This window comes from Vicia villosa, linkage group LG1 (genome assembly GCF_029867415.1).
Source record: "Vicia villosa cultivar HV-30 ecotype Madison, WI linkage group LG1, Vvil1.0, whole genome shotgun sequence".
Taxonomy (NCBI): domain Eukaryota; kingdom Viridiplantae; phylum Streptophyta; class Magnoliopsida; order Fabales; family Fabaceae; genus Vicia; species Vicia villosa.
The window spans coordinates 57,429,733-57,453,724 of NC_081180.1; the positions used below are offsets into that span (position 1 = coordinate 57,429,733).

At 33.1% G+C, this 23,992-nt stretch overlaps 2 protein-coding genes across 2 annotated transcripts; one reads left to right on the top strand and one right to left on the bottom strand.

Annotated features, from left to right (window-relative positions):
* Positions 1 to 2,089: 2,089 nt before the first annotated feature.
* LOC131606927 (probable xyloglucan endotransglucosylase/hydrolase protein 6) lies at positions 2,090 to 3,581 on the top strand. The gene is made up of 4 exons (XM_058879013.1): positions 2,090 to 2,330; positions 2,460 to 2,560; positions 2,639 to 2,835; positions 2,921 to 3,581. Exons 1-4 carry the CDS (start codon positions 2,138 to 2,140, stop codon positions 3,309 to 3,311), a joined length of 882 nt encoding a protein of 293 aa, XP_058734996.1. The 5' UTR covers positions 2,090 to 2,137; the 3' UTR covers positions 3,312 to 3,581.
* Positions 3,582 to 21,922: 18,341 nt separating this feature from the next.
* LOC131606937 (homeobox-leucine zipper protein HAT22-like) lies at positions 21,923 to 23,408 on the bottom strand. The gene is made up of 3 exons (XM_058879023.1): positions 22,852 to 23,408; positions 22,666 to 22,745; positions 21,923 to 22,519 (listed from the first exon to the last, which is right to left on the bottom strand). Exons 1-3 carry the CDS (start codon positions 23,293 to 23,295, stop codon positions 22,234 to 22,236), a joined length of 810 nt encoding a protein of 269 aa, XP_058735006.1. The 5' UTR covers positions 23,296 to 23,408; the 3' UTR covers positions 21,923 to 22,233.
* Between the last annotated feature and the right edge of the window lie 584 nt (positions 23,409 to 23,992).

The following is a 23,992-nucleotide window of genomic DNA, read 5'->3' on the forward strand; positions in this document are numbered from 1 at the left end:
ATTATGATATTCAAATATTTCTTTATCTGGTAAATTCCAGAGCTTACCTGACAGGTTTTGCACTTGCATTCCTATGTTTTTATTCTAGGTTTAGCGCTTGCTATTCCTTTTGAATTTTCAAATGCGTCAATTTATGTTGATATACCTCAGAAATTTATTGAGAAATATAACAATATAAGGTCACGGAAGGCTTGTTTACTCACTAGAGGATGTAAATAATTTATATCTTGAATAGATTTAATATGCAAAATTTCAACTCAACAAGAACTCTTATGAATATTAAAACATTGTTGATTTATAAATATCGAAATCTTGTTAACATTAATACATAAATATAAATAAATATTGTCGTTAGAGATTGAATCATAGACAAACTATTTACACCCCCTTTCAGCTCAACTAGCACATACAAGTAGAGCTACCTCATCCACCCTGCACCTCAGGGTCATCTATGATATTTTAACAAGATGGGTTAGTTATCTTGATTTCTCCAAAACTAAATCATATCCCAACCTATTTCATATCGATATGAGTGGAATAAGGCTCTATATCACGAGGGATTAACTATTATAGGTTCATTGCTAGAATCAACATTACTAAGTTCTACATGGCTAAGATCTTTAAATGGGATACTTAAATATGGATTTCCTTGGCTCTCCATATGAAACCACCAAAGAAAAATTCATAAATTCAAATGATAAAAAGGAAATACCTTAGTTTTATCGCAGGGTATCAGAAAGACTTGAACGAAGACGCTTGGTGTTCGAGCGAAGCAAACTAAACAGGAGAAAAAACATAAATAGCTAAATGAAACTCTTTCTAAAAACACTTTGAAGCAAAAAAAGGTTGTTGAAAGTGAGAATGAATTTCATGTTCCCGCTTTATAGACACGATAATTGTCAAGTTCAACTATCATGATCCACCAGAAGATCAAAATGAACATCCAACTGCTCATATGGATTCTCTAAACAATAAGAGAGCTTGAATAAGCCTGAATGTGTCATCTTCCGGCCCTACGCGATTGGGGTCATGTGGAATCCATCACTGCAACAATAATTTTTTTTCACATAACACATTTAATGTACATGTTCCCCATTCCAGTTACTCCTACTAAACTCCACCACTGAGTGCCTTCTCCATAGTGCACGTTCTTAGCAAGCAATTTATCTCAATGATTGAGATTTTTGGGTCGTTCTCAGTAGTTTATACATGAGCAATCCTCACTTCAAACCTAATAGGAAAGACATAGGGAACAACTGTTCCAGGCTGAGCAACGGACCCTAATGGCTGATCAACTGTTCCAATCAAGACACGTCATTCTCTAATATACATGTGGATCTGCATCCACTAATACCATATAAGAGTACATCCTCCCTTCCACTAGGACCATTGATGTACATGCAACGATTGCCCACACTTTACGTCGGATATCCCAAAGACGATTGTAATTGTCTTTACTATATAAATGTGACTATTGGTCACACTCAAATACACTTTTCACTCATACTCGAATAGTTTTGTCTCATTTATATATTAATTTGAACATCAAAGTGTCAACCATTTTTGCATGTATCTTCCTAATCATTGTAAAATTGTCACCACCACATTTGAAATCTTTTTTAGTGTTTTTCATAATCAACTTTTCACCTATTATAAGTTTCAGTACGAAATAATAACTAACTTTCACTAAGCATTTGATAAATTATCCATAAATCTTCAAATATAACACATAAGCTTTATCAAACAACAAATGTAGTTGAATGTTTTTTTCAATATTTGCCCATCCACACATTAAATGCCTTTCAATTTTAATCAAATTATTTTTCCCATACATATATAGGATGCACACGCTCAGAAAATGATTAGGCAAACAGAGGACTAAAGGGGCCAAGCACAGGACACGACAAACTGTTTACGTAGGTCCCTAATGACGGTAAGCCCTTAGCTGTATAGAAAGCAATGGTACATTTTTAACCTCTTTCATTTCAATGCGACAGTGAACTGATCCTATTGATTATTCTCTTTATTTCCCTTAAATTTGCTACCCCAAACCTCACCTATAAATATAGGACACTTTCCCCATTTCCATTCCACAATCAAATATTTTCTTTCATATAACACATTCTTGATAATAACCATGTCTATAATTTACCCTCTAAGAAACAATGGTGTCTTTATGTTATTATTAGTGTGGATTCTTGTATCTGGTGTTTTGGTTTCGGGACGACCAGCAACTTTTGAACAAGACTTTCATGTCACTTGGTCTGAGTCCCATATCAAACATATTGACCAAGGCAGGACAATCCAACTCATCCTAGACCAAGGCTCTGGTAAGTAACATGTGTATTATATACATGTCTAATTGTCCAAAATTTAATATTATAATATTTTATTATATAGTTTGGATAAGTTATTTTACCTATATATCTATCACAAATATTACTAAATATATTTCTCAGGTTGCGGTTTTGCTTCCAAGGTGAAGTACTTGTTTGGACGTGTTAGCATGAAGATCAAACTTGTCCCTGGAGATTCTGCTGGCACTGTAACTGCATTTTATGTAAGTTCAAACTAATATCCCTACTCTTTGTTATTAAGTGAGGCAAAAACTGAAAAATAAATGGTTGGTTTGTGGTAGATGAACTCTGACACTGACTCGGTTCGTGATGAGTTGGATTTTGAATTCTTGGGAAACCGTACTGGACAACCTTATACGGTACAAACAAACATCTATGCGCATGGAAAAGGTGATAGAGAACAGAGGGTGAACCTTTGGTTTGATCCTGCTGCTGATTTCCATACTTACTCAATCTTGTGGAACCATCACCATATTGTGTAAGTAAATATACTCATTAACCATATACTTAATTAATATAGTTAACTATGTATATTGAAAAAACGTTGAATATACAAATGGCAGGTTTTACATTGATGAAGTTCCAATAAGAGTGTACAAGAATAATGAAGCAAAGGGGATACCATACCCAAAGATGCAAGCAATGGGAGTATTTTCAACATTATGGGAAGCTGATAATTGGGCAACAAGAGGTGGATTAGAGAAAATAGATTGGAGTAAAGCACCTTTCAGTGCATACTATAAGGATTTTGACATTGAAGGATGTGCGATTCCAGGGCCAGCTGCATGTGCCAGTAACCCAAGAAACTGGTGGGAAGGGGCTGAATATCAAGGTCTAAATGCAATTGAAGCAAGAAGGTATAGGTGGGTTCGCATGAATCATATCATCTATGATTATTGTCAAGATAAATCAAGATACTCAATCACTCCACCAGAGTGTTTTGCAGGCATTTAAAAACCCAAAACAAAAAATTATACATATAATATATGCTACATTAATTCAACTCGTCGGCAACAATTAGTGGTTCACAATAATCCTATGTGTGTTCGACTTCTATTTACACTGTTTTTGTTGTGTTGTAAAAAATAAGTGCGTATATTATATATACAATTATGGTCCAAGTTAGAAGGGGTATCGGTAAGTTGTATAAGTCAAAGCCTCTTCTGGCTCTTTGTAAGCATTTGTTTGTGGTATAAGAAAGCTTGTGTGCATTATTGTGACCAACTTTGTATTTACTTAATTTTTGTTACCATTCTTGGTATAAGTCTAAGCCACTTTAGTAATATTTGAAAAGTTGTTAAACATAAGGCTCTCCACAAAATTTTAAATGCATATATATATATATATATATATATATATATATATATATATATATATATATATATATATATATATATATATATATATATATATATATATATATATATATATATATATATATATATATATATATATATATATAGGGAGCATATCAAGTGAGAGCATTTTTAAATGAGAGATGAGAGGAATAAATATCAACCTTTAGATTCATCAATAGAGAGAATGTTAATACATTAATGTGGCTATTAATTTCTCTCTCTTGATGAATCCAAAGGTTGATATTTATTCCTCTCCTTTAAAATTGCTCTCACTTGATATGCTCCCTATATATATATATATATATATATATATATATATATATATATATATATGTTGATTTTGTATTTTCAGTTGTTAGGGCAAGCTCACGAGGGTAAGAAGTCTTATTTTAGAGGAGGTTTCTGTGTGATTAGAGCAAGCTCACAGATGTGAGAAATTCTGTATTTGGGGTAATTTCGGTAAATATCATATTGGTCCTTCTCAACCTTAAGACTAAGATTTTTATAGAGGCATAAGGGTCTTAATTTAGGGTTTCTCAAAAATAGTAACCTCCCACCCTAATAATGATAGTGGATCCTTCAATCCCTAATTTCAATAGAGACGTGGGCTATTCCCTTGACTCTTTTTCTACATTATCTTTGACTAAGACACATCACTTCCAACGTTTTCTTATTATGGAACGGGTGGGGCGTGTCGTGGGCAATATCATCACCTCGTGAGAGGTATGATCCCATTGCCCCTATAGCCGATACGATCTTCTCCCCTCTTTATAGGTCATCACAAATATATCACTATAGAGTCCCTCAAGCATGAGGTTTCGTAAAAAGGAGAAGTGCTTAATTTACTTAGCATCAGAGGAGTCTACTTGACAAAACTATTAGTCCATTAGGCGATATGTTTAGATGAGCTTTTTTGACGAGACTCTTAGCCCCTCGGGCGAGGCGTTTAGATGAGCTTATTTGACATAACTCTAAGTCCCTCAGGCGAAGCATTTATATGAGCCTGACTCATGAGACTCTAAGTCCCTCGAGAAAAGCGTTTAGATTAGCTTGTCTAATAAGACTCTTAGTCTCTCAGACAAGGCATTTAGATGAGCATGTCTCACGAGACTCTAAGTCCCGAGCGAGACTTTAAGTTGAGTTTCTCGGATAAGACTTCAGTTGGGTCCTTTAGACGAGACTTTAGGTTGAGCTTGTTTGATCAGACTCTTAGTCGAGTACCTCACTCGAGACTTTGAGTTGAGTCTCTCAAGAGAGACTTCACTCGAGTCCCTCAGGTAAGACTTTAAGTTGATCCTCTCGGGGCAGACTATAGTCGAGTCCCTTAAGCAAAACTTTTAGTTGAGCCCGTCTAATGAGACCTTGAGTCCCTCAGGCGAGGCGTTTAGATGATCTTGTCTAACAAGACTCTAAATCCCTCAATTAAGGTTTTAAGTTGAGTCTTTAGAGGCAGATTTCACTTGACTCCTTTAGGTCAGACTTTAAGTTGAGCCTTTCGGACAAGACTTCAGTCATGTCCCTCAAGCGAGACTTTAAGTTAAGTCTCTCGGGCCAAACTTCATCGAGCCCATCAACTGGGAAAGTTGAGTCTCTCGGGCCAGACTTCAGGCGAGACTTTAAGTTGAGCCTGTATGACGAGACTCTTAGTCCCTCGGGAGAGGCGTTTAGATGAGATTGTCTTATAAGACTCTTAGTCCTTTAAGTGAGACGTTTAGATGATCATGTCTAACGAGACTCGTAGTCCCTCAAGCGAGGCGTTTCGATGATTCTGTCTGATGAGACTCTAAGTCCCTCAGGTGAGGCGTTTAGATGAGGTGGTCCCCCATATATATATATCCCTTTCGTGTTGCTCATGAAGGCGGCAAGGATATTCTAGTGGAAGTCTATCATTTTTTTATTGCCTTAAGAGGTGGCAAGGATCTTCCTGTTAAAGTCTAGCATTTGTGTATTTCCTTAGGAGGCGGTAAGGATCTTCCTCTGAAATTCATCATTCGTATATTTCCTTAAAAGGCGACAAAGATCTTCCTACGAAAGTCCAATGTACTTATATTGCCTTAAGAGGCAGCAATGATCTTTCTATGGAAGTATAACATATTCAATAATAAACCAAAATATTCTTCTTGCCCATAAATTCAAAAATCATACATAACTGGGCTACATGGCCCTCTGACAATTTGTAAAGAACTTAACTATAATAATATTTTAAGCAGGTGGAGTTCCAAGTCTTAGGGATGATTCGCCCATCCAATTTATCCAACTTATATGCTTCATATGGTAGCTTCTAGAATATGCGATATGATCCTTCCCAATTGGGATGCACTGTTCCTTGTCACATCTATTTATCCTCAATGGGTGGCCAATATCGTGCCAGTTTCGAAGAAAGACGGAAAAGTTTGAATGTGTGTAGACTACAGATATTTGTATAAAGTAAGTCCAAAAGATGATTTTCCCCTGCCACATATTTACATTTGGTAGATAATACAGCTAAATTCAATGTTTTCTCCTTTATGGATGGCATTTCTGTATATAATCAAATTAAGATGACACGTGAGGACATGGAAAAATCAACTTTTATCACCCCTTGGGGAACATTCTGTTACAGAGCGATGCCCTTCGGCTTGAAGAACGTAGGTGCTATGTACTAGAGGGCAATGACTACCCTATTCCATGACATGATGCGTAAGGAAATCAAGATATATGTTGATGATATGTTTGCCAAGACTAAGACTGAAGAGGATCATGTAGAATAATTATTGCAATTGTTTAAGTGTTTGAGCAAGTACAAACTCCACTTGAATCCAAACAAATGCACTTTGGGTGTTCGTTCCAGAAAGCTTTTAGGCTTCACTGTTTGTCAAAAAGGTATATAAGTGAATCTAGATAAGGTTAGAGCCATTTGAGAATGCCTGCACCTCGAATAGAAAAACAAGTCAGAGGATTTCTCAAACGTTTGGATTATATATCTAGGTTCATCTCTCACATGTGAACCAATTATCAAATTACTTCATAAAGATCAAGGTATTGAGTGGAGTGAACATTGTCAAATGGCTTTCTATAGTATTAAAGATTACTTGCTCGAGCATCATATCTTGATCCTATCGATGGAAGGAAAGCCTCTGATCATGTATTTAACATTCTTAAATGGGTCAATAGGTTGTGTCCTCGGTCAACAAGAAGAGACAGGTAGAAAAGAACATACTATTTATCCCCTAAGTAAGAAATTCACAAACTGTGAATCCCAATATTCTTTGCTTGAGAAAACTTGTTGCGCTTTGGCATGGGTTCCCCAACGTCTTTGGCAGTATATGTTGAATCATACTATTTGGTTGATATCCAAAATGGATCTTATCAAGTATATCTTTGAGAAGCCTGCGTTGATAGGAAGATTTTCCCTTTGGCAGATGTCGCTATTAGAATATGACATTGAGTATCGTACACAGAAAGCTATTAAATGAAGTATACTGGCATACCATTTGGCTCATCAACCGATTGAAAATTATCAGCCAATCAAGTTTGACTTTCCTGATGAAGATGTCATGGCCATTAGAGCTAAATGTTATGATGAACCATGTCCTGAGAAAGGACCAGATCCTGGATCCCGGTAGGGTCTGGTATTTGATAGAGCCTATAATGCATATGGCCATGGAGTAGGGGCAATCATATACCCCTCAAGGTTCTCATATCCCATTTACCACCAGAATATGTTTTAATTGTACGAATAATATGGCAGAATATGAAGCATGTATTTTAGGCCTCAAAGAAGCAATGGATCTTAGGATTATGATCCTTGATGTCTTTGGGGATTCGAAATTAGTTATCAATCAAATCAAAGATGAATGGGAAACTCGTCATTCAGGTGTGATCCCATAGAAAGATTACATTAGGCGGTTGTTGCCCTTCATTGAAAGAGTTAATTTCCATCATATACCTCGAAAGGAGAATCAAATGGCTAATGCTTTAGCCACCTTGTCCTCCATGTACCGAGTAAATTTCCACAATGAGGTTCTTCAGATTACGAGCAGATGATAAACCTTGCTATCATGACATTAGGTATTTTCTTCAGAGTCAAGAATACCCAGCTGGGGCATCCAATAAAGATAAGAAGACCTTAAGAAGATTGGCGTACAACTTCTTTCTAAATCAAAATGTGTTAATCAAAAGGAACTTTGACATGGACTTGCTCAGATGTGTTGATAGGAACGAAGCAAACATGTTAATACAAGAATTTCATGAGGGGTCCTATGGTACTCATTCCAATGTACATTCTATGACTAAGAAGATGCTTAGGGCTGGTTATTATTGGTTAACAATGGAATCTAATTGCTATCAATTTGTCAAGAAATGCCATAAATGTCAACATTATGCGGACAAGCTGCTTGTGCCTCCAACTATACTCTATATTTTTTCGTCTCCGTGGCCATTCGTTGTGTGGGGGATTGGCATGATGAGTATGATCGAGCCTAAGGCTTCAAACGGACATTGTTTCATTCTGGTTGCTATTGATTACTTCACCAAATAGGTTGAAGGGAGTCATATGTAATGCCCCGAATATTATAATTATTATTTAATTATTTTGATGTGAATTATTTGATGAAATAGATAGATTGATGATTTTATTTGTGGGGTAGTGTCGGGTTTAAGTCGTGTTGAGAAATATTATAATTTAAATATCTAATGAGAATTATTTGAATTTACCAATAATTGATAGAATTATCTGTTAATAATTTAAATTGGATAATTAAGTAGAAAGAATGAGGGCAAGGTAGTTATTACATGAGGATTAGTTAGGGTAAGGAAGTAATACCATATTAGGCGACTAAGGGCTATCTTATTGAAAAGGGAAAAGAGAGGAGGAGAATCGTATTATTTTGGAACCATCGCTCAGAGAGAAGTAGAAGCGAGAAAGGGAGAAAGAGCTAGGGCTTGAAGAATCTATTGTTGAAGCTTAAGGAACTTCAATCTAAGGTAAGGGTGAAGTTCCAACTTTATAAGGGATTGTATAATGATGATTATGTGGGGATTTGATTGTCATGATTGTATGATTTTATTTGGAAATTGCTTTTGTTGTAAGTGAACTTATATGATGAATTTTTTATATATTTGTGGTTGAATTGATGCATTTGATTGTGTAAATGTGTGGAAATATTGGGTGATATGTATGTGTAATCGTTGGTAATTAGAAACATGACTTTTGGTTGCAATTGGGATTTTGGGGTGAGAAGAAAAGGATTTTCGTATTTGAAAAAAAACAAAATTTTGGGACTGTTTCAGGTGTAACCGGTTACCAATTTGGGGGTAACCGGTTACACTGTGTAAAATTGGCACAGGGAGCGCATTTTTCAAGGGTGTAACCAGTTACCAGTCTGGAGGTAACCGGTTACCATATAAAACAGTGGCGTTGTAATTTTTTGGGTTACAAGGGTGTAACCGGTTACCAATATGTGGGTAACTGGTTACCACCGTGTTGAGCAGAATATTTCTAAAAATTTAAAAATTCATAACTTTTTACTCGAGTGTCTGTTTGGCGCGCCGTTTGAATCCACGAAAAGATATAAATATTTTCTATCATATAAAAATAATTTCAAACACAATGGGTGATTAATTATGGGTAACTGACACTTTTTTGTATGATATTTTGTATGTATGTTGAGGTATGTGCATGTTACCATGTGAGATGATGTTGAATGATGCTGTTAAGTTGTATGAATTGTATGTTGCATGTATAGACAGCAGGTGGCCTATATTGGCGTGTCACGTTGATGAATGTAAATATCATTATGTTATGTTTGTTGCATTGTTGTGTCACATGCATGTCGTGTTGTGGACTTTAGTCTGGTTGTTGACTTTAATCCTAGATGGCATGGATCAGGAGCGATGTGAATCATATTATTCATGATGTTGGTTGGATCTGATCCTAGATGACGTGGATCATGAGCGAGATGAACCAAATTGTTCATGATTGGTGGCTCTGGTCCTAAATGGCCTGGATTCGGGAGCGATATCGGTACCACATGCATTGGGTCCGTGAGTTGGTCTCATTGCATTGCATCATTGTTAATATTATAATTAAGTTGTATGGTTGATGTCATATTATATGATAACTGTTGTGGATGGTGTAGATGTGTGAGATGTGGAATGTATGACTATGCATGATGATATTGTTGTATACTTATTATAATACGTTCTTTTATATTGCTGTGATATATTACCCTTCTGTTGAATGATGCTTTATACGGCATCGTGCAGATAATCAGGAGTAGTTCCGAGGCTGCAAAGCTGGAAGAGGTTGCTCTTCATTTTATTTGAGTTAACGTCATTGCTTTGATACGTAACACCGGGGGGGACAAGCGCTTACTTATTTAGTTGTTTTGATGATTTGTTTGAAGTCTTATGATCTCCTTGTTACTTGAATAAATATTGTTTTATGTTGGATGAAAATTGTTTTAAGAACAAGTGTGATTCTTTTTCCGCTGCGTAATAAAATCGAAGTGAGAACTATGAAGTTTTGTTTTGGTTCACCTGTAAAATGTGTCATGTATTGATAAATACTTTGAACAAGTTTAAATTGTTTTGGAAGTGTGAAATCCTAATTGTATGTTTTTTTATTTTGAAAATTTTACTCTGATTTTATATTAATATTCGTTGGGGAAATTAGAGTGTTACATCGTACGCCAATGTGACTAAACAAGTGGTTGTCCGATTTATCAAGAATCAAATCATTTGCCAATACGGTATTCCAAGCAAGATCATTACTGACGATGGTTCAAACCTGAACAACAAGATGAAGAGAGAACTTTGTGAATGCTTCAAGATTGAACATCACAATTCTTCACCCTACAGACCCAAGATGAATGGGGCTGTTGAAGCAGCAAATAAGAATTTCAAGAAAACCCTGGAGAAGATGGTTGTAATCTACAAGGACTGGCATGAGTATCGTACCCTAAATTTTGCACCAGTCATTTTCATCTACATAATCAAAGTCAGTACTTTTTAACCATTTCACAATCTATCTGCATCATTTGCACTGATTGTGTCCGAATCAATAATTGACTGTTTGTGTGGTCCATTGGCCTAGTTATCTTGTTAATTATGTCACATTTGAACCATGACTTATCTTTACAACTTTTTTTGTTTGATTTTTCTTGCATCATTTGCTATATTTTGTTTTTTAATAATTATTTAATTAGTAGTTAAACTTGTTGTTATTGGAATTGATTTCCTTATATTAAATTATTAATTGCATTGGCATTTTGATTAACATTTGCATCTTATTATTATTGTTATTATCATTTTGAATCTTATCTTACTTTAAAAAACAATTTGCATCTTATTTTTTCTTTTGCAAACAATTTACATAAAACTTTGCATAATAAGAATGTGGCTCTAGGGCTTTATTTTGACATCGGTTTATGCTAAGATACATCATATACATACATGGTTTACGTATGGGACAAAAGACAAATAAAACAAAATAAAAATTGCAACTATATCATCATCTTCGGATCCATCTTCTCATGCTTCATCATCCACGCTGCAGAAGAAAATAAATTCAGAATCAGTTTCAAACATTTATACGTACATCATCCATACACATGCTTGCAAATAAAAGAAAAAAACAAGAGAGAAGGGTAGCGTATTTCGGTTTTCAAAAAGGGTGTCCTTGGGCTTTTTAGTTTTCTTTTTTTGTTCTCACCATTTGGGCTTAAGCTGTTCACAAGACCCGACCTGGTTCGGTTTGCTAGCCCATCACCATGCTTTACTCTTGCACCTTCAACTGTGCCCAGCTTCCAATAAATGGGCTTATCATATCAAGCCCAAACGAATTTCTAATTCCTCACCATCCTTTTTCTAAATTAACAGCTCTCTTCTTCATTTAATTATTTGAAATGTTTTAAATCATTAATTTTATTAATTAAATTTTTATTACCTTAATTAATTGGTTAAATTTACTTTAATCAAAATTAATTTTGTTAATAATATTTTTAATTAATTTGATTAACTAACTAAATACATTTTATTTGATTAAATAGTTAAACAACGTTAAAACACTTTTTCTTGATTGTGCTTGATTTCTTATGTGCTTTTGTCTTGCATGATCTTACATGTATGTTTTACTGCATGTTCATTTTAATTTTTGTTTCGCTTCAATTTTGATTGTTGCTCGCTTCGTTAAATAAAAAACCTAAAAACCAATCTTTATTTAAAATAAACTTTCCGATCCAATATCGAGCCATTTTTAATACTCGTAAGTCGATTGTTTATGCATCCCCATCCACCTTTCACCACGGTTGGTAAGATGAATCATGATGAAATGACTGAACTTTACACCACGGTTGACTTAAAGAAATATGGTGATATACAAGGTCAAACCCATTTTGTGACAATAAATGGAAAATTGTTGGAGTTAGGATTCGAACCCTACCACTCCTAGTACATTTCACTATGGTTTTTAACTTTGACCGCAGTGAAATGTCTTATAGTAAATTCCAAAAAAAAAAACTCACAAAAATGATTTATTATCAAGGTTAACGTGAAGGCTATTGTAATATTGTGCTACGAAAGGTCTATTTTATAGTAGTGTCTTCAGAATTGGGTCCTTCAGATACTAGTTCTTTCATATTCTCTTTGTCTTTTCAATGCAATATCAAAATTGACTTTGTATCAAAATTTTGATTTATGTTCCTGCACACTCGAACAAACATTAGTATATCCAATTGTTATTTCAATACTTTTTATCATTAAAACCTAAGGGATACGGTCTTAACCAATTTCGAACCAACATAATCATTTCCTCATGGTTCATATTATCAATTGTGGTGAAAGGTCTTACATACTTATATATAAGCAACATTATCTCTCATTTCAGTTCATCACATTCGTCTCTCTCAAAACAAAACCCTAACACCTTTCTCACTCATTTATCTCATATGGAAACCCCAAACTCATGCAGCGAACTTGTCTTATTTGAAGGGTTACCTTACAATTTCGCCTTTATAATAGTTTATGCTTCAAAATATGTTTATGTATTATTGTTTATGTTTCATTAGCTTGTTTCATAATGTTTAAACTTTCTGTTTGTTTTGACTTGTAAGTATGAAAGGTGAATGAAAAAAATTAATGAGGATGAAGCTAAATTGAGCGCTGCAAACTTGTATGAAAGACCCAAAATGTTTCATCCTCCTTTCATTGTTGATGCCATTATGGGACAGGTACGTTTCTAAAATATTTTCAGATAAATTTTATGTTGTTGTTTTTATTAATAAATGTTGTATGTTGTATGTAGTTTATACTATGTTTTGATGATTTATTTGTTTTTAATAAAAGTTGTTTGTTGTATCTTTTATGTTGTTTAAGGAGTGTTGTTGATGAATGTTGTTGTTAATGTTTGTTGAAAATATTAGTTTATTATATCTTATGTGGTTTGAGTGTTTTTCTAACCCTTTATCAAATATATAACTTTTTAGAATGCATTATAAAATTATAATATGATAGATAAAGTTATATTAGAAAACAAGTTACACTGTTCAATGCTACACAAGAATTCTTTAGCCTATTGTATGTATTTGCTCTTTAATCATTAGAACTTGGTTTAATGTTTCTAGTTCTTTAACCGCCCCTTTCTCCACCTCTAATTTTGTTTGCAAAGTAAATAATATTTTGCAGAATGGACTAGAGGGGAAAGATGGGAGGTTGAATAACTAGGAGCATTAAACCAAGTTCTAACCGTTAAAGAACAAAATGTGAACAAGGGCTAAAGAATTCTTGTCAAACAATGAAAGGTGTAACTTGTTATTCTAATATAGCTTAATTTGTCATATTATTATGTTATAGATCTGATTGAAAGATTATATGTTTAGTGAGCATTGGCGAAATAAGCATTCCACATAATTTATAATAAACTCAGTGTATATATCACAACGGTTTTTTAGAACAACCATTGTTAAATGTCATACATTAAAGAATATCACAACGGTTGTTTGAAGTAACCATTGTGATAGGTAGCGCGCTACCTAGTTTATAATAACGGTCGCAAGACCGTGGTGTAAAGCACCATACATACCACCACGCTTACCTCATAACAGTTGGTCATGCATGGTGGTATCTCTTTTCCAACCGTTATGAAATGACATTTACGTATTAGTGTAAAAATCAATAACAAAACCTTATCAGTATGTAGTGTATGTATGAACCTCTAGTATGTTGAGGAACGTAGGTAGCTGCAAAAATATGTGAGGAAGTCGAAAGCATTAATTGTCTATTTTGATGTAAATCATGACTCTTACTAAAATTAGAACAAGTAGTGAGATTTTGATTTAGGAAATTAGTACTAATTGAGACTATTGTGGTTATTATTGTTGTTATGTTTTTCACTATCTGTTGTTAGAATTCGAAGCGGTGAAGTTGAAGGTTTAGGTTGATACACAAGTTTAGTTATAAGCATATAACCATATTAGTATGTTGTATGTGAAGCACTAATGTGTCATTCACATTAGTGTTATTGTCAATGAGAATGTTATATATTTTTGTGATTGAGTGATATCGAGATTGTTTTATTCTTATTGTGCTATTGTATTGTTAAATGATTCTACACAAATAACATACAATTTACATCAAAACCAAAATATTCCCAACAATAATAACTACCCAAGCAAAACAAGTGTTTTACGTGATTGACCCTTCTGACAAAAGATGGTCAATTATTCTCCAAGGAAAACACATTCCTCATAGTGATGAAATCATGATTTAAATTTTTATTTTCCTTTGACTCCTTCTTATGCAACTGTTAAGAGTTCCACATCGGACAATATATGGCCTGAACATGTGTTTATAAGTGGGGGTAATCCTCACCTTACTAACCGATTTTGTAGGGATGAGTTAGGCTCAACCACATTTCTTAACATGGTATCAAGAGCCTGGTTTAAGATCCGGTGGGGCAGCTATTATGGTTTCCTCTATCGGGTCATCCACCATTTATTTCCATGCTTCAGTTGTCTAGTTCTGAGCGTGAGGGGTGTGTTAAGTTCCCTCATCGGACAATATATGGCCTGGACATGTGTTTATAAGCAGGGGTAATTCTAACCCTACTAACTGGTTTTGTAGGGATGAGTTAGGCCCAACCACATTTCTTAACACGCAAGTGCCTACGTCATATAAATAAGTTGATATAGATGATGTGCATGCTATTCGTAATGATCATCAAGACGACATATGGGAAAATTAGCAAGTAAATATATTTTTATTGTTTGTTCATAATTTGTTGTGTGTTATAATTTCTAAGGTTATGTACTAACATGTATTATTATATGAAATTATAGATGTTTAAAGTCAAGACACCAAGAGACAAGACATGTTCCTCACATTGTCGACATTATTTGATGTAATGGTATGTAAATTGTATGTTTTTTGTGCCATTTTGGTTTGGATGTAATATACAATTTTCGGTTTTTAATGTAATTTTTGGTTTTGATATAATACAATTTTTGAACTATTTTATCACCAACTATATGGGTATGGTCCACAAATGGTTTGTGTTGCTATTTCTGATCTATTTACGATTCACAAAAATACATGTTAAAAAATTAGGAATTGTGTAAAATAAAAAAATTATATTTAAAATAAACAAGTCATTTCACCATGGTTGGTTCTTCCAAACGTGGTTATATGTAGCGCGCTATTCAAATTAATAAACGTCAAAATGGCATTGTTGGGTATCGAACTCAGGACCTTTTAGTTTTTCACTATGGTTGTTTATTACAATATAATTATGGTTACATGTAGTGCGCTTTCTAGTTTATTACCACGGCTAATAGACTTTGATTGTAAGTAGTCCTCTTACAACCACACGCCACTTTACCACAGACTAACAACCGTGGTTATATCTCTTTCTTAACCATTGTGAAATGTGTTATTTGTAGTAATGAAGCGTCGTGTCAATTAAGCGAGTCTCGTTTCCCTTTAAAATCATAATTAAATAACTGATTTTCATAAAATACCCAACATATTCCTTAACCTATACTACTTACTCCTAAGGCTAGGGTCCATGCGGTAGAAAAAGACAGAGAACAAATGTAATGATAAGTCCCAATTACTCATTAACAACAATCAATGGCAAGAGTCACATTAGTTAGACGATAGGCTACGATCTAGATGGGTGGATAGATCGTAAATGAAATTGTCTTACAAAAATTATGTTTTAAAAAGGTTTTAACAATGGTGTATGGAAACAATCCTGGATCAACAATCGTCTATCCCGAACCTCTATCGAAAAGACTGGATATGTGTTAACCGATTGAAAGAGTACGTAAGATAAGAAAGATAACCTATATATTTTCAGCAATTTTTGTTTGAATATAAATCACACACTAGTAACCTATTTTCAATGAATTAACATACAACAACGACTTAAGCAATTTGTCGAACTCTTTGTGTGCAATCGATTCAAACCAGATTTTTCTTTGAATTTTTTTGAGATTAGAAACCATCTACAATCACATAGATTGTAATCAACTCAACAAAATTGTATGAAGTATTAGACAAAGAAAAATTTTCTATGTATCAATCACACAATCAATGGTTTAACAATTTGCGCGTAAATATAAAAGAGAGAAAGAAAGAAAGAAAGAGAGAGAGAGACACACACACACACACAAGGATTTGTTTAGGCAGTTCCCCAATCGACCTTGCTATGGATACGTCTGCCCCTAATTCCAAAGGAATTGAGATAATGAAAATTAACCTTTACAAATGTAGTTTTACAAGAGAAAATGTAGCAATTCAACCCTCTAAACCCTATGGTTGATGTTAAACATAACTTCTTCTCTCAATCTTGAGCTTGATCAAGTAACCAGATACTTCCAATTTGATCCTTTGGTTACCATTACTCCTTTGACAGAACCCTTTCTTCGAAGCTTTCAATCGACTAAATCCAAATTGCGAACGTATTATGACCCAAGATTACCAAAGTTATCCTCCGACTACCGTTACTCCTTTGACAGAAACCCCCATTCTTCAAGCTTTCACTCGGCTGAATCCAAATTGCACAATCTTGTGAAAAAATCCTGAATCAATCCTTGATCTTGGAAGAAAATTTCAAACCTAATTGACTACACTGAATCCTAATTGGATCTTATCAAACTATCTCAAGATCACATAACAAAAATGAGTATGTGTAGTTGTTGTATGTATGCATTGAGGGAATGAAGATGATGAACAATTCTGTGTATACTTTTGGTTTCAATGTTAAGAAATGATGTATGAATGACTATATATATATATATATATATATATATATATATATGTGTGTGTGTGTGTGTGTGTGTGTATGTGTGTGTGTGTGAGAGAGAGAGTGTGAAAGAATGAAATAGAAAAAATAGGGCTGCAAAGGATAAGGGAGTCGACCCATACTGCCTGGGATTCGCCTCCTTTTGGATAGAAAAGAATTTTTCAAAAACAACTTCAGTAGGAGTCGAGACACAACACTGGGAGTTAACTTCTTCGTGTTATGTATCGACTCGAGATGAGTGGGAATCGACACCTTCTTGACAAAGAATTTTTCTTTTGAAAAGGCTTTCAGTGGAAGTCGACCCACAGCTCGAGGGAGTCGACTCCTTCGCGTTGTGTATCAACTCATAGGGGCTATGTATCAACTCTTTTTTTACTAAAGAGTTATTTTTCTAAATTCTTTCCGTGGGAGTCGACTCCTACCATGCGTGAGTCGACTCCAAGCATGAATTTTCACAAAAATGCATATTTTTCACATTTTAAACTAGTCTAAAAGCTTATGACTTGATCTAGAAGTGTCCTAAGATGAAAATGCAACCTAGACATAGAGAGATAATGTCCAATGTACTAATATTACATAATTCTTAATTTTAACATCATTCGAAACATCTAATAAAGAATATTGCACTCACAACATCAAGCATTGATTGAACGTTATTACTTATTACTATCTAAAAAATTCAAAGCAAAATGTGTGACATTCATAACACGTATTTCAAGACTCTTCCCGAACCTCTTCATTGTTTCTCATTGAGGACCACAATCACATTTGTCTTCTAGAAAAGGATGACTCCACATGAAAAACCTCGAAACAAAGCCATTTTGCTCTACCGGTTAATCATTCACAATTTCAAACTTTAAAGATATATATAAAACAATTACAACATATAGATGTTGAAGTGTTTTTTTTTTTTTTTCAAAATTAGGTCTATAGTTGTATAGTTTTATAACCACTTTTTATTGTTTATACATGACGTATTTTTAAATAAAAATTTATAGTATATGATATTTGCTTCTCTAATCAAATTTTCAGCATCTTACCTAGCTGCATCAATCAATTTAGCATAAAATGATAGTAGTTGATGTGTGGCTTAATTTGAGGAAACGTCTATAATATATTTATGGACGATATTTGTAAGTTAGGTAATCCATTTGTTCATGTTTCTATTGGTTCTTGTCTTCCTATGCTGATTTTGGCCCCAGCTGTATTTCTGTTATATACCTACGTCTTTGTTAATTTCTGTTAGCTGGAGCGTGTTATTCAGTTTTTCTGCTACCTTAGTTTGTTGGTTTGTGGATTTTGTCTTTTATTTTCCTTTTTTTTTCAGAATTTATAATGTATAACTAATTTGTTTTTGTAGATAGCCTCGAGTGTCCCAATCATGCCATGACATCAATTGTTGGAAGAGTCGGTAGAAAATATGAGACCAACACTCCAACATGGTTTTACATTGAGAGATTCTGGTTGCGGATATAATTGCCGTTACTGCAGCTGCTAAGACATGCATGTTAGAAAATTGAATTGAATTGAATATAACCGTAGTAATAGATTATTCAAACCGATTCAAACTTTTTATTTTATTCAGAACAAAATTGAATTAAAATAATTGGTTTTATATCTGGTATTGAACCGCCGGAAGCAGTGGCGGAGCCAAGAATTTTAGACAGTCTCGGCAAAAACTTTACACCATTGATTTTCATCTATTTTAATTTTCACACCTTATTTTTATTGATTTTGCCCTTAATTTTGTCTCTGTTTTGTCAAAAAATCGGCTATTAAATTAGGGAAAGTACAAAGAAAATAAGGGTTGAGCCCGGGCGCATAGCCGGACTCGCTGGATCTTGGAACCGCCACCTTGCTGGAAGATAAAATTTTCCAAACCCAATAATTTGTCAAAGAATCCAACTTTTACACTATTTAATTTTTTTTTTAAAGTTAAAACTTTTTTTTTAGCATTTTTCAATTTAAGTTTTGATACGGTTTGGTTTCGGTTTGATTTATTTATCAAATAATTCAGTTCTAAAAACTATTTTTGTAATATGGTTTGGTTTACTAACCAAATATAAATATATTTAGTTATTTTAACTTCAGTTTGATTTAATATTTAATTAGGTTTGCGAATTTTTTAAACAGTTCTAAATAGAAATTTGAAATTAATAATGTACAATTTTAATTTTTTGTGAGAAGAATTAGACAAACTTGATTGAAATTGTTTAAAACAATCACACACGTGATTTTAAATTACCATGCAATTGCGGTTGAATGGTTGTATAATATTGTTGTAAAAACTACCATATCAACAATATGGGGTATAGTTGAATCAAATAATTTTAGTTATTAAATATTTTTGTTTCAACTAAAATGTTAAGAGTCCCACATTGGATAATATATGGCCTGAACATGTCCTTATAAGTGGAGGCAATCCTCACCCTACAAGCCGGTTTTGTAGGGTTGAGTTAGGCCCAACCACACTTCTTAACCTAAAATATAACATTAATCATTGACAATTAAAGCAATAAAGAATATAATAACAATTAACAACTATTGTTGGTAAAAAAAAATGGATACAATTATAGTCAGACAAAGTAGCCAACACAAGACATATGTCTTTTGATTATCTTAGACTTAGCAAGGACTGTTCCTTGTGTCCACACGTATCATATTCATATATAATACTAAACTCAACAGAAAACTAATAAAAACCTAATACAAAGATTTTATTTACCAACTATCATATACAATGATAAGGAAGTTTCATTTCATCAAACATTTAGTTCAATTACGTCTTATAAATTATAATTTCTAAATATTGTCTTGGTCGGATTGACGAAAGATGAAAAAACACATGCATTGACCTAAGACTAATTCTAATTCTTTGATGAATATTTGGTTTACAAGTTACAACCACAAGCAAAACAACCCTAGTGGATGCATTTCTTTATTTCTTTCTTAGGTTTCACACTATTTTGGGTCCTATGACAATCACATGTTTATGGAGTTGGAGTATAAAGAAGGGTGTTTTAGTGATTATATGATTGTGATGGACGTTAAAAATGGTGTACGAAAGTATTGAAAATGACTCAAAATTATAGTAGTAGTTTCCAGGAAGTTGTCTCCTTAGAAAGTCCCTCTCATGATATTTATTGGTCCACAACATTATGATTGAGGAGTGGAATTCAATCTTAATTATCTATAAAATAAATTTAATTTTGGTGTTATATTATGATGTTACGGTCCCATCTTATTTTTCAATCATGTTAGCGTGGCTATAACGTATGGATACAGAAACATCAGACACGAGATTTTTGCCATTCCTTTTGAGTAGTTGGGAAACACAAATGATATGTGAGGTGGATAATTATGGTTTTTTTGGATTAATAATAACCCAAGTAATTTGATTTTTTTTTAAGATATGTAAGAGGGATTACCGCACATACATAAAAATTGAAATGGTTAAAAAATATCTATTAAGAGTTTTATAAAAAATTTGTCACAGTTAAATTGTTATAAATATGACTCTAATATGTTTTATTTCATCTAAAGTATGATGAATCTACATATAGCATATAACATTCGAATGCTTAAGACGACTCTGCAAATCATTAAATTATTCATTAATAAAAATTTAAATAGGTTAAGATTTGAAGTTTGAATCATATAAATGATATGTTAACAATTTTTGTGTTTGGTCAATTTATACGAGCTATCTGCTACTAGGGGAGTCGGTTTCAAGGTCAGATTCAATGTTTTTATAAAAAGTATTTTATAAAAGTATCTATGATTGTGTTAATTATTATTTATAATAATTATGTATATGAATATCAATTAACAATCATGCAAATCAATTACATGTTTGGAGCAATTAATTCAGGCAAAAAGGAATGGAAAAAAGGACCTTGAGAGAAGATCTCATGTTAAGATTTTGAGTGAGACACATAGCAATTGGGTCTTCACGTGGGGGTGTGACCTACAAATTGCCTTAAAAGTAAATCATATCACGAGAAGAAACCATGTACGTGTACGCATCATATCATAATCAACTTAAAAACAATAAATACATTTAATTTGAAACATCATTTTAAACACTATATAAACATTTAATTTTGATGCAACTTAACCTATTATTGATATTTGACACAACATGAAGTTGGTTGGAAAGTAGTATAGTATTATCCACCGTAAAACAAAGTATGTGAATTAAATATAATAAGTAAATAACTTGAGAAAAAAGAAATGTGAAATATCTTTTTTTGTTCGTTTGTTTGTTAATTTTCCATTGATTCTTTCTTATTGCACAAGCTTATTTCTCTAACTACTCTCTCTCTCTCTAATTCAGTTACTCTTTTAGCAACTGATTTGCAGACAGAAACACGTGACCTAACCTCCTTCTCCACGCCTTTGAACCTTTCTTTAACTTAATAATTGTCTCTAATTATGTATCTTTGACTATATACTTTTTAATCCTCATAAATTTATGCATCCAATTAAGGATGCTACCATATTATTAGAGTCAACACACCAATCATTATGAAAATAAATACTCCTGTTTTTCAATATATAATAGTATTAAATTAATTTTTACCAAAGTTAAGCATAGATAAATTAATATTTTATTAATTAGAATAAGTGTTATGTACGGTCAATATAAAATATTTTACATAGTGATACATCACAACTATTTACAAGTAAAATTTTATATATGATTGAAAAAAATATCAAACATCTATAAAAATTTAACGGTTATAATTTACTCACAGTTTCAATTAATTCTTAAAATAATATCAATAATTATTTTACAAATAAATTTGAAGTTAAATTCTTTTCACCAAACCAACATCTCAAATAAAATATGTGGCTTAAGCATTAAGATATCAAATTTATGATAAAAAAAATACATATACTCACAACAAAAATGAATAATCAAATGATAAAAAATAGTTATACGTTCATTTATATAGATGATGTCTATTATAAAAATTTACAAACATATATAATAAAGAAAAATAAAAAAAGAAAAAAAGTAAAAAAAAGAAAAAGTAATATTGATAATCAATTACTAAATACTAATTTCTACAGTATTAATTAACTAATTACACCCTTTAACCCTTTCAGAAGCTAGCTGTAGTTCCCAAACATTTCCCCTCAACCAAAAAATACAAAGGTTGTGTAGGAAAGTACTCTTGTTGTTTTCATCTTTTTTCTTCTTCTATCTTTTAACCCTTTTCATAGTAACAAATCAACATGCTGCAGAAGAATTTGTGAAAGGATTGTAAAAGTGAGGTTTAGGAGCCATTGAAAAATTGCTCTTATTGGAAGCACCACCATTAACACCACCACCAAGCCTCTCACATGAAGGGCACATAGTAAGAGTTGCAGCAGGCATAGGCATATATAAAGGTTGTGCTTGCTTCAGTGCCTTTAATTCTTGAACCTCTTTTTGTAACCTTCTGTTTTCATCTGTTAATGTTTCACAACATTTCTTCAAGAATTCACAATCCACCTCAGTTTGCTTCAGCTTTGTTCTGTTACAAACAAACCAAAAAATATCTTAATATACCATTCGTTAATATTCATCTCTAAAATCTATATAAAAAAAAATATCAGTTCAGTTGATAGTTGTGCAGAGACATGACTCCAGAACAGTTGAATATTGATTAAAAATATTTACCTGGCTCTGCGGTTCTGAAACCAGACCTCAACTTGTCGAGCTGTTAGATTTAACTCTCGGGCTAAGGCTTGCTTCTGTTTCTGTAAATTCATTGAAAATTTTGATAAATAAATGATAAAAGAAAAAAGTAAGAATTTGATATTTAGAGATAAAACTATGAAAAGAGAGATTTTGAATTATTATTACAGGATTGAGAGTGCTGTGTTGTTTGAAGCTTTCTTCAAGCATGGCAGATTGATCTTTGGTAAGTCTAAGTTTCTTCCTAGTTGCGGTGGCACCGTCTTCTTCTTCATCGCTAATTCTCGAAGAAACTCTTTCTATCTCCGTTACTTCGATTTCTTCACTGCTAACATCTCTTTCTCTTTTCACTCTCCCACTAGAGAAAGACGAAACAACGCTATGGAGAGGTGAGTTTGTTTGTGCAGAAAAATCAACATGTTCTTCGTAGTAACTAGATAAACCCAACGTTAGAGATGGTTCAGCTTCATAGTTGTTGTTGCTTGATGAATAAGGTTTTGTAAGGTTGTTGTTGGATGGTGGTGTGTCTTGTTTGGTGAGAGTAAGAGCTAAGCCTAGAATAAGTTGAAGGTTTGAGTTGTTATTTCCAGCATCTTGATTATTAAGACCCATCAAGTTAGAGAGAGAAAGGGAGAGAGATTGATGAAATGAGGGGATGGTGTGAAGAGAGGTTGTAAGGGAAGAATGGGATGATTAGATGATGGTGTGGTTATATAAAGTTTTGTGGGAGTAAATTGGGGGAAAGAGAATGAATGAGACTTTTTGTGGGGGCATTTGGTGGGTGGGTGGGTGTGTGTGGATATGATTATTAGAAGAATTATTATTGTTATTTTGTTATTTTGTTATTAATCAAAGGGTGGAATGAGTAGAGAAATGAAATTAAGAAGATAATTATATATTGATGAGTATAAGGGATGTATGAGTTGATGTATGCAATAATATAATTGGGAAAAAGGTAGAGACCATGACTACATAAACATGGGGTTATTTTCTAGACAATAATTCAAAGGATCAAGAGACATTTATAGTAAAGACAATGGTCCCTTTTTTCTTAGTAAGTGTCATTTATAAGATTGTGCCTTAATATTTTCTACAATGTTTAACACATTTTTAATATTATTATAGAAAATGTGGTCACTCCTTATGCTTCATTAACTTGGAGTTGGATAGGGAGTTTAGAGAGGACTGAATGACTTTGGAGAAAATTTATAAGAGAAATAAATTTTACATTTTATTTGAAAGAATATTTTATTAAATGATAAATAAATATTTATGATTAATATATTTTATTTTTTATAATATTTTAACC

Excerpts from the sequence above, each read along its gene's own strand:
- LOC131606927 (XM_058879013.1), top strand. The coding sequence starts at position 2,138 with ATGTCTATAATTTACCCTCTAAGAAACAATGGTGTCTTTATGTTATTA. Across the intron at positions 2,561-2,638 it reads GCACTGTAACTGCATTTTAT|ATGAACTCTGACACTGACTC; the intron begins GTAAGTTCAAAC and ends GGTTTGTGGTAG. Across the intron at positions 2,836-2,920 it reads TGGAACCATCACCATATTGT|GTTTTACATTGATGAAGTTC; the intron begins GTAAGTAAATAT and ends TACAAATGGCAG.
- LOC131606937 (XM_058879023.1), bottom strand. The coding sequence starts at position 23,295 with ATGGGTCTTAATAATCAAGATGCTGGAAATAACAACTCAAACCTTCAA. Across the intron at positions 22,746-22,851 it reads AACACAGCACTCTCAATCCT|AAACAGAAGCAAGCCTTAGC; the intron begins GTAATAATAATT and ends ATGAATTTACAG. Across the intron at positions 22,520-22,665 it reads TTTCAGAACCGCAGAGCCAG|AACAAAGCTGAAGCAAACTG; the intron begins GTAAATATTTTT and ends TGTTTGTAACAG.